Source organism: Mixophyes fleayi, chromosome 4 (genome assembly GCF_038048845.1).
Source record: "Mixophyes fleayi isolate aMixFle1 chromosome 4, aMixFle1.hap1, whole genome shotgun sequence".
In the NCBI taxonomy this organism is placed as follows: Eukaryota; Metazoa; Chordata; class Amphibia; order Anura; family Limnodynastidae; genus Mixophyes; species Mixophyes fleayi.
This window is the reverse complement of record NC_134405.1, coordinates 337,948,758-337,959,827: the sequence shown is the minus strand read 5'-3', so window position 1 is coordinate 337,959,827 and position 11,070 is coordinate 337,948,758. Positions and strand designations below refer to the sequence as shown.

Below are 11,070 nucleotides of genomic sequence, written 5' to 3'. Positions count from 1 at the left end.
GGCAGCAGGGAATGGAAACAGGTTCGGACTCTGCATTATAGAAGCCTTCCTACGAAACACTGTAGAGGTGGCGTCTGTTTCCATTGTGCCTTTAAGTGCAGGAAGATTAGTGTTGGCGTTGAAACTAACGCCATTCCCTGCTGTCTGCATGTTAAAGCCTCAGAATTATTAGAAGTCATTTTTTTAAACAGTCGATATGGACACTATGTCGGGGATCCCACGCTTCGCACCGAAAATGACCGGGTAACTCATGTCGGGCTGTCCGTCATTGGGGATATGAGTACCACCGTTTAAAAACATGTTCACCTCACTAATTCTAAAGAAACCATCTGTCGCCCCAGCCTCTCTCTTCAACTACCACCCTATTTCTCTTCTGCTCTTTGCCTCCAAACTACTTGAGCGACCTTTGTACAACTGTCTGTCTCGCATTATCTGCTCTCACTTCTTGATTCTCGGCAATCAGGTTCTGCCCCAACATTCCACCGAGACTGCTCTCACAAAGTGATCAACGCTCTACTTACAGCTATGACTGACTACTCCCTGCTCCTTTACCTGGTCTTCTCTGCTACGTCCAACGCTATTTATCACCCCCTTTACCGGCATACCCGTCACCCTATGACATAGTTTCTTCGTGGTTCTCTTCATACCTATCCAACCACTGTTAGAGTCGAGGTTAATGCACGGACGTGGAACGTTGGGGCCTAATGGTAGGTGATTGTTTAGAGCCTTTCTTATAGTATGGACATTGCTATATGTGAAAGTATGTACATTGCTGACTTAATACAGCTCAAACAACTGAAGTGTTTATGTATTACTAAATCTGGTCAACAGGCATCCTCTGTACATCCCTCTCTCCGCCTGGTTCATGGTCTTGCACCAAGTCATTTGAGCTTTTTGTACTGTAACTGAACTATTTTGCTCACTGTTTGAAAGATGTGACTTAAGAAAGTGTTCCATTATACTTTACTTTATAGCGCTGTTTCAGTGGACAGTTGTGATGAACTGAATGTCACACTTTACCTTTAGAATTCATAATTATATTTTTCGCGAAAGAAAAGGAATTCAGACTGGAGCACACTTGGCTGCTGAGGAGTGTCCAGATGGCTATAACACCCACTAATATTATATTAATATTAAGGGAGAACTCCACCCAGAAATAAAATTTTACTGTAACACCCCCAGCTGGCAGAAATGTGTGGACCATTGTCTGATATCAAGGCGGTGGTCTACCTATCGCGGGTGCAGGAAGTGTGTCCGCTAAATGGTCCGGATGAGAAGGGGGGCCTGGCAATGGTGTTAGCTCCCCCTCCCTCTGAGGCCAGCACCGGAGACCCCCCCCCCACACACACCCCAGGGGCTCCCACATGAAAAAAGCAAAGTGAACTGGAGTCTTCTCTTTACTCCTTTGAGTGCAGAACGGGGAGCCAAGGAGAGAACTGCGACATTGTCAGGTTCCTACCCAAAGGTTCCTACAGGCCCAGTGATGTAGAGTTCTGCCCCTACATGAAGGTCATTCGTAAGACCTGACGCCTGATAAATAGTCAATGCCTGCAGGTGGAGTCGTGACACACAATGTCCCAATAATGTCACCAGTTCATAGACTGGATATTTCAGTTATACTGGTTCAACCCACAAAATGTAACAACCAGATAGATTTTTACGGAACAGCGCAGACAGGACGCCGGCGCTAAGACAACACAGAAAAACAGACTCAATAAACAGAGGCAACATCATCTCATGTAATTTCTAGATTTCTATACAACAGATAAAATATTCACTCTCAAGTTACAAAATATTACAGGTGTCTGGGTGCTGAGTCACGTGTCCACATGGGCCCTGACCACCCCCTCCCCACAGCCCTCACCCCCACCCCCAGCGCTGTTGGTGCAGTGTGCAGTCTGGATTTGCAATGCTTATTTATCCTGCATTCTACAATGCATGCTTATAGACAGGCAGGACTGTGCTCTTCGTCACCAGAAGAAAAAAAGCATGATTCATTAACAGAAAACATTTGATTGACAACGTACAGAGCAAATAAAATTTGCTTTTCAACTAGCAATATAAAATGTTAACATATGGTCACACAGGAAGCAGGTATGTGATATTAAACTGATCTAGATCTTTGTGTAATTTGTTACTTGCATAAGGTCACCTGTCGCTCTCAAGCTGTTGTGTCTCTGGCTGGCAGTATTCTGGGACTTGTGGTTCCACAAACAGCTGGAGGGCCACAGGTTGATTAAACCTAGCGCATGTGACTAGACAACGTGTGCTGGATCCTCTTGCACGACAAACATTTATTACCAAATGTTGTATATGAAAATAAGTCAACGCTTCCAGGACAAAAAAAAGACTTTCAGGAACCTTAATAAATAATACTTATTTCAATAAGGATAATGCTATATACACAATGTGGAACAAGTCAAAACTAAAACAGTTACTTCAATAAATAAAAAATATATAAATAGAACATAAAAACATATTTTCTTTTCTATAGATTAAATAAATATGTAGCAATAGAATCGATCCAGCATTGCAATCTTTTGTGCATTAAATATAAGAGGTTTTTTTGTATCTAAAACGTAATGTAATAAGTGAAAAATGTCACAGAAAAGGAGTGATATAAAGTCCTATATCTGCAGTTCTGAGGTTATAGCGTGAAGATGGAATCAGTACTCTCCTCTGTCTCATCTCTGCCTTATTATATATATATTTGTGCTGTGTAAAAGGACACTATACCAGACACGATAAGGACCAACTATTGAGCATATGGGCTCAGAGGCTGAAATGGACCCGTCAAAACTGTAATGCTCTATTCATTAAAACTGTCAGCCAAACTCCACCCCCCTCATCTATTGGTTGGAGTGACAGAAGGTATAGACAGAGGGGCGTGGTCAACAGGATATCTACTATATAAATGCCTAGTGGCGTGTGTGAAAAAAAACAACAAGCTGCAGCGCCACCTGCTGGGCAGAGTTATACACTGACCTATATATTTCTTGAAGGAGAAGTGACAATTGGGAGTGGTTGGTGGTTGCCCGGGGGTGACAGTGGGGAGTTTTTAACACCTTAAGTAGCTTGATGAAGGATGTGGCGATGAAGATGAAGGATGAAGGATGAGGTGATGGAGAAAAATGATGAGGGGGTGACATGTGGACAAAACCACGTTAAAAAAAGGCGCTTGCGTCGGGAAGTAACGCTCTTCCCCTGAGGAGGCCTGGGCTAGGCCCAAATGCATGACAAGAACCTTTTTAACACCTTAAGTAGCTTGATTTAACTAGAGTGCATGAGTATCATGCACCTGTTAACTTGTATATCTATATATATCCTTAATTTTGCTTCTTTTTTGGATTGGTGCATAACTAGCCCGGTCGCACCATATGCTCCTAGATGCGACCTACTATGCGCTAAGGCTCACGACTCACGCAGATGTGATGTAACAAAGCTGCAACTCTTAAAAGTGAAGATTTATCGCAGCAACAGAAAATCTTCATAAAGGAGGGGGTCGTAAATAAATAGAGCCCAAACTATGATTTTACATAGCAAAGTATTTTCCATAGAATGATGTGTAAAATTGTGAAGTCACTTTCGTACAATTGTTAGATTCCTCAATTTTTATAGAATATCCCCCTTAATAACCCCTTCTATCCTTAGTGTATCTTATAGCTAGTGAGAAATACCCTGATATATTATACATAAATAGCACAAAGCTACAATAGCACCCTCTGGATCAAAATAATCCACCGGCCCCTGATAACCTCAGATCATGGCAATTAACCAAAGTGGGCAAAACTATTTTAGAAATTGTTAAGTGAATTTGTGTGATGAAACAGAGAGTCAGACAGCCCTGGTCCCGTCCACCATTGGAGTTTGGCTAAAGTGGAGCCTCTAAGCTCAGGACATCTGGGTGCAGCTATCACCCGCGTTATAAAGCGGTTCAATGTTACTAAATACTGTAGAGTTTTATTGTGAATGTTGCTATATATTGTGAATATACAGTATGCCAATGTTGTGATATATTTCTAAGGTTGTTATTAACACAGTTATGTACTTGACAATATGTATTTAACTCTTGGGTCGTGCAAGTCACCTGTTGTAGTAAAATGTGTAATAGGCCATTGTCCACAGTAAACTCCAGGACAAGCCGATCTTTGCTCCTCTAGTTATATGGTAATGAGAATATTGTCAGCAGTCTCTGATCCTATTGTCTAGGACAAGGTCTAAATCAAATAACCTTGATTGTCCCTGTGATATATTATGTAACTGTACAACATGTTATATTGGGTGTATTGAAGTGATGTCAGGTATTTGCAGGTCAAGGTGATTTGAGCATATAAGGAAGAAGTGAAGTTAATGTTATGTAGAATGTGAGCTCTGGAGTGAAGAACATCTGATACAAGTGGGGGAGACGCTGGTCAGCCCAGTGCGGGGGACTCGTGTGTTAGGGATACTAAGCAGGAATCTACGTCCCGTTAGTGCCTTTGGTGGCAGCGCTTTGTGTGAGCCGTCATCCCGAGCCGGGAGACACAAGGCTGTTATCTGCGTTACAAGAGATGTTACCAAGGACCTCACCATCACATACCCAGAGACGCTGAGCTGCCATCTGCAGGACTCTGCTGCTCACCTCGCTCTTGTGTATGGTATATTTGGAAGGTTGCTGTGTCCTGTTAAAGTACAACTTCAGTACTAATAAAATGGTGTTGAACGTGCACCTGGCATCAGTCTGGGAGATCCTAAGGACCCTGTATCCTCACAATTTGGTATAGTGTCCTTTTACATCCAAGAATACTCATTTCAGCGACTATTTATATATAAGCAACTCATACGTAGAACAATGTACTTCAGGGAACTGTCATTTGCATGCTAGTCCTTAGAGCAAATGCTCTATACTATGATAGAAGTCAGTAGTGGAAATTCTCATCCACAAACAGGCTGTTTTGAGGATAGGTTATCTGAAGAGTTAGTAAATTGGCTGATGAGTAATAACATTATGGCGCTTGACTGTGTAACTTTACTAAGCAGCAAGAAAGTTACTCAAACATCATCATGGCTTTAGACAAATGTAACTGCTTACTGCAGACAGACACTGAGCAAGGAAACATGTCCCTGCAGATTGCAATCTTCCTTGATGCTTGGTAAAGTCAGGATGCACCAATTACGTCCGTTTCAGAGCTACGAGAGTGGCTTTATATGTGCGTCATCATGTATCTCTACAGAGCATCACCCAGCTCACAACTTACCTGTCAGCTGACAACCAGTGTTCCCCAATGGAGGTCACAGGAGACCTCATAAAAACTGTATTCGCTTGGGCAACGTCCCAATGCAGGTGTAGCCACAGCTTAGAGGGAACACTGACTGCAGGTATCGCATGACCATCCAATCTCTCTTGTTTTGCAGAGAATGGAAATCCAAGCAATACTCATATAGACCATTATAACAAAGTATTTTGTATGCAGAGCATTATCAATCTAGGAAGTTTCACACTCGAGAATGATAAACGCCAGTTACAGACAGCCTGTGCCGTAGAGCACTGAAGAGCGGAAGTGATTTAAAGCATTGTTCTATTTTGCACCAATGTTCCAGAGTTGCACTTTCTGCCAGGGTTCTATGACATTGCCCCACTGCCAGGAGAAAGACAAATGCTGGGCCAGCCTGTCCCATCCTCATAGCTCATCAGCCTCCGACATCTTGTAGTCTTCTCCAAAATCCCCCCAGGTCCATCCATCGTCAGCTAAGAGTGGAGAGCAGAGGCCAGTTCCGCAGAATCCGGGCGTACAATGGAATGCAGGAGTCCCCAGCGATGTGTGTGTATTTGGGGGTACAGAACTGCTTATTGGGGGTTGCCCAGGGCGTGCTGATCATACAAAGGTTCTCCACAATAGAAATATTGGTTAGGAAGATCAAATCTACCAAAAATTCACAAACTGAACTCTTTGGGGGCATAAAAAGGGCAGATAAGTTTGGAAGGTATACCTGTGCCAGGGCGGTAAGGGGAGTAAATGAGATAGATAGGAGTGAGGAGGCAACAGCCTTCTGTATAGTCTGTGCAGGGATGGTGAGTGTGCAAGGATGAGTGTGAACGGGTCACGGGCAGGCTCTAGTGTGCAAGGGCAAGTCAATGTGCAGGAACCGGAAAATGTGCAAGTTGTGGTACGTGTGCAGGCAGATTAGTCTTAGAAGTGCCTCAGTGCCTACACAAGACTGCGGGAACCACTGGAATACCTGCGTTCTCTAAGTAGCACCCCTGGGGGGCAGTATTGGTGAGGGTGGTTATAAGGAGGTGGGGGTGGGGGTAGCGGGGGCTGGTGGACTGTTCCTCCCACACTGCGAAGGGGAGTAGAGGAGCAGGACCCAGACAAGTAGCGGGTGACAGTCTGGTCGAAGGCGGGCAGTGCCCGGCCGGGTGTGTCCAGCACAATCACCTTGACAATCTGCTGACACTGCAGGAGCCGGTCGGAGTGGACAGCCTGCACAGCCTCCCGCTGCCCATTAAGAGCCGTGCTGCCCGGAGCTCCACTCTCTGGCCCCTGGGGGGCGCTGTGTTGCGACGTCTGAAGCCTGTTGTGAATTGACACCTAGTTTAGAAACAGCCAAAGAAGCATTAAATGTTACAAGACTATCGCCCACATGCTAGTCCTGGCTACCCTGCGCCCCCAGCCGCTAAGACCCAACTAACTAAAGTCCTCACTTAGGACTGCGGGTGTGGGGAACTAAAGGGCAGGACTGTAGGTTACAGATACGTCACAGTGGTAAACATCTATCTACCAAAATATAAATTAAAGACCACCTTGTCTCATCTTCACATACCCCAACACAATGGAAGGTAAGACTATAGCTGGGTATAATGGCATTATATCACTAATGGATAATTATTGTGCTATAAGGCACCTGAAATACCTCAGTCAGTGTTTTGTTTTTGTATATTTTAATTTCGGCAGCAGATTTCAGCCATAAACTATTATATTATTATATAAGGTTTATCTGCTTAAATTGACAACCATTGCCCTGGGAAAGATACTGCAAATAGGACCGATGAACCTGCCTAGTGGTCTCCAAGATAAAATAAATTATAATAAGGATACAAGCTGCCCCCGTCACCTGCACACATTGAAGGCGGCCATTTTGTGAGGTCAATCCACATTCATGAAGCCTATCCAATCACTAGGAGCGAGTGATGTCGCTGAGGCGTGAGGCCCTTTACTGGTGAAAGGATAGGCTGCATTCTCGTGAATATTGGCCCCGCCCACAAAATGGTTGACACTTTGTGGACGGGGCTACATTAATGTCACTATATCATTGAGAAACAGGCTGATTTGTCGTAAGACTTCAGCCCACAAAATGGCTCCCTCCACTGTATAAAGGCGGCAGACACACTTTAGTAGGAACCTGGTACGTTATGGGGGTGATGGGGTGACTGCATCAATGAGTATCTATGGGAAAAAAATAGCCAATTAGCATGAAGGTTGTTGCACTGAGCTGAAGGATGGGTGAGCAGCGCAGGATGGAGCATTGTGATTGGTCAGTGTCACGGCCCTGTTTATAATGATGGCCCTACTCACCTCCACCACGCTGTCCGCGTCCTTCGCAGGTGACTCGCGCTTACCTTCAAAATATGAGGTGAACTTAGGTGCAGGAGAGAGAAAGCCAGAAAGAAAGAGATACAGAGAGATGGAGAGAGAGAGATAGAGAGAGAGAGAGCGCAAGACAGAATGAACGGAGGTGGAGAGAGTGGAAAACGGAGAGAAAAAGGGAAAGGTTGAGAATGGGGGACATAAAAAGAAAGGAGTGTAAAAGAATGAGAGAAGAGATAGAAGCTCAGAGCAGTGACAGCAGACAGTGGAGGAGTAATGACTGAATGACATAGATATTCTTCAGTAGACAAGGAGAGATGAATGGGGGGGGGGGGGGGGGTTGGAGGAGGGGGAACAAAAATCTCCAATTCTTATATTATTGTATGGAGCCTGAAGTGTGTACAAGGACGGGCTACGTTGGGCACAGATACAGCGATACCAGGCATTTGGCCCCATATGGCCCCAAAACGGGTGTCATAATGATCCAAATTAAATCATGTGGGTCATTACTGGGTATGCCCTAAATGCAGTGACTGCTATCAGTGATGTGACCAAGCTGGACAGTGATCTGTCGCTCAACGCTTGGCCCGATATGTAGTATTGTCCTGTTTGTAGCCAGCTTTAGATGTTGTTCAGCTAGATCTCCTAACCGAAGGGTTGTCCGTTTCTGGCGTACAAGTCTTTGCGGCATGAATACAAGGGTCCATATCGTAATATAGAAACAGGAGAGGACCAGACATCGCCTAGGGTAAATGATAAGGATATTACAGAGGCTGCGGGTTGTGTGCTCTTATGTGGAATCCTGAGGTGATTACTAATATCCTTATAATCTACAGGAGTAGGTTTGATATCCCTCATAATGCACAAGTGATGAATGCCGGATTGATGACATCTTTTTACGGAGAGGTGACCGTGTTTGCAGGGGGTGCCGTGTCTTGTAGGTTCTAATGGGAGGAGCTGGGGAATGTTCTCAGGTAAACTCCTCGGTTTGTGCACAAGAATCAGATATCGTTTTATTTATTCAAATCAGATTCCAGGGCTGGATACATGTACAAGGGATGTTCCCTGGTTTGCAGGCAGTAAAGAACGAAACATTTTGATTCCTGTCCTTATAGGAACATTGAAATATATATATCTGTTGATGTTACAAGATCTCTTTCTGCATGGCCCTGTAATATCACGTGTGTATTATATGTGGGGTAATGCGGCCCCTACAGTAAGTTATAAAGCTAATAAAAGTTACTAAGGATATCTATGAATACATAAAGGCACAGGCTGAGAGGTCTTATATATTTGTAATGTGTATTATAATCTACAATAGGATGCGTGTTATTACTTATAATACACAGATTTACATACTAAAGACTGAAGTGATGACATCACAGCTCACTGAGTATAATCAATCAGACTCACCATGTTTAAACATTTTATTTACCTGAAACTCCGCTGCCTGTGCGTCACCCTCACCACCTCCCTCTCCTTTGCCCCCCCCCACATTCAATCTCTTGCCTAATGCTTTCGCCTCCAACTACGCAACATGGCCCGCATTCGGACCTTCCTATCCCTGGATGCCGCCAAAACCATTATCCATGCACTTGTCATTTCCCATCTTGGTTACTGTAACCTTCTCCTCACCGGCCTCCCCCGCTCCCACTTTGTTCTATATTCAATGCAGCTGCTTTAAGGGCATTGTTTTGCCTTTAATGTCATTGACGCTTTAAATTTTCATTGCTCGCCGAATAGCGGCGACTTGAAATCGGAAGTTAATACATTTACCCCTTGGTATTACTCTTTTATTGTTCTGTGCTGTTATACCCTGTATGTTCTACTCTTTGCATTTTGTAATCATCTGGCGCCTTATATATAATGGATAATAATAATAATAATAATAATAATAATATATGTACTAGAATCACTTGTGTATTATAAAGAGATAAATTGCTCAAACCATCACTTAAGACATCTATCACAAAGAGGTAAAATATACCGGGCTAGGGAGGTAACGGAGAAGGAAGACAACGGGGTGAAGAGGGGACTTCACGGGTGAGAGAGAGGGGGTGGAGTGCGAGACAGACTGGGTGTGAGAGAAAGTAAGGTGAGGGGACAGGCAGACAGACACGGGCAGGGATCAGGACAGACGGGGATCCACGCAGGCCGGAGAGAGTAGGAGAGTAACCGGATTGGGGAGACTCGGGGGTCATGAGGATCGAAGCTGTGACACTGTAGGAATGTGCCACTCACCGATGGGAGACTCCTGCTTGGACTGTGCATCCAGCTGAGACCCGTTTGTCTTCATGGGCATGGCCTGCACTCCATGCTGCTTCTCTAGCTCCCCTGTGAAGAATGAGACAGGCCATAAAAGTTACAAAACAAGTGTTATAATGAGCTTGCTCCAACATTGACTTCACTTAATGTTGCAGCAATAAGTGGACAAATGGTGGAATTAAAGAGGTGAAAATATGAAACAATATGAACAGAACGTGGTAACTGAGGGTGGTACTCTTGGAATAGGGGGAAAAAATTATATTTATATATATTTATATTAAACACACAAAGGCTAAATGAACAAATTATTTGTAGGTATCTACAAGTCCGGACCCCTCCCTAATAAACTCATCATCTCCCGCATTGACTATTGCAATTCCCTCCTTTCTGGTCTTCCCCAAATCAGACTCTTACACCAACAATCTATTTTGCATGCAGCAGCTAGATTGAATTTCCTCTGCTAATCCACTCTGTCAGTCTCTATATTGGCTGCCTATTTTTCGTGAATCCAATATAAAATATTTCTAGTAAGTTCATCAACAAAGCTGCACCTACATACTGTACATCTCTCCACTTTTCTCAATATATCTTCCAACTCAACACCTCTGTTCTGCACAATCTCTACATTTCTCTTCCACTCTCATCACATCCTCCCATTCTCGGTTACTGGACTTTTTTTGGGCTGCACCCACTTTGTGGAATTCCCTCCCTCGCACCACAAGACTTTCCTCTAGTCTTCAAACGTTCTCTGAAAACCCACCTCTTCAGGCAAGCTTATAAAATTCCTTAACCTCTCTAGGTTACCCTATTGACTCCCTTTACACAGTTAACAGAAGACAACAAATCTTTGTACAAAATTGCTGTGTGACTGGATCATATAGCCACTAATCACTTTTTACTTTTGCATTCTAGCTGGACCAATATACAATATGTAATATGTAGCACTTACCCTCAAGTATCAAACTCCCATTGTCCTACAGATTGTAAGCTTGCGAGCAGGGCCCTCTTACCTCTCTGTCTGTATATATTACTCTGTATTGTTTTATTACTGTGTTGTTCCCAATTGTAAAGCGCTACTGAATATGCTGGCGCTATAAAAATAAATGATGATGATGTCAGGGTGACCAGTAAACTAGCAAAGGAAGACGGAATGTTCTACATCGCCATCTGCTGTGCAAAATGGAACTGCAGTTACTGAATTATATACGCTTAAATTCAATGGAGGAGGAGATGAAAT

At 43.8% G+C, this 11,070-nt stretch overlaps 1 protein-coding gene across 7 annotated transcripts in view; it reads right to left on the bottom strand.

Moving 5' to 3' along the window:
* Positions 1–1,717: 1,717 nt before the first annotated feature.
* Positions 1,718–11,070, bottom strand: part of IQSEC3 (IQ motif and Sec7 domain ArfGEF 3) — a 74,446-nt gene continuing 65,093 nt past the window's right edge. Inside the window, exons 12-14 of one of the 7 annotated variants that reach the window (XM_075210575.1) lie at positions 9,810–9,902; positions 7,557–7,600; positions 1,718–6,572 (exon numbers count right to left, since the gene is read on the bottom strand). In XM_075210575.1, the coding sequence (XP_075066676.1) occupies positions 6,189–6,572; positions 7,557–7,600; positions 9,810–9,902 (521 nt within the window). In that variant the 3' untranslated portion in view covers positions 1,718–6,188. Of the gene's footprint in view, positions 6,573–7,456; positions 7,620–9,809; positions 9,903–11,070 lie in introns of those variants that run through there. The other 6 variants (XM_075210577.1, XM_075210579.1, XM_075210581.1 and 3 more) reach the window with 6 other exon arrangements.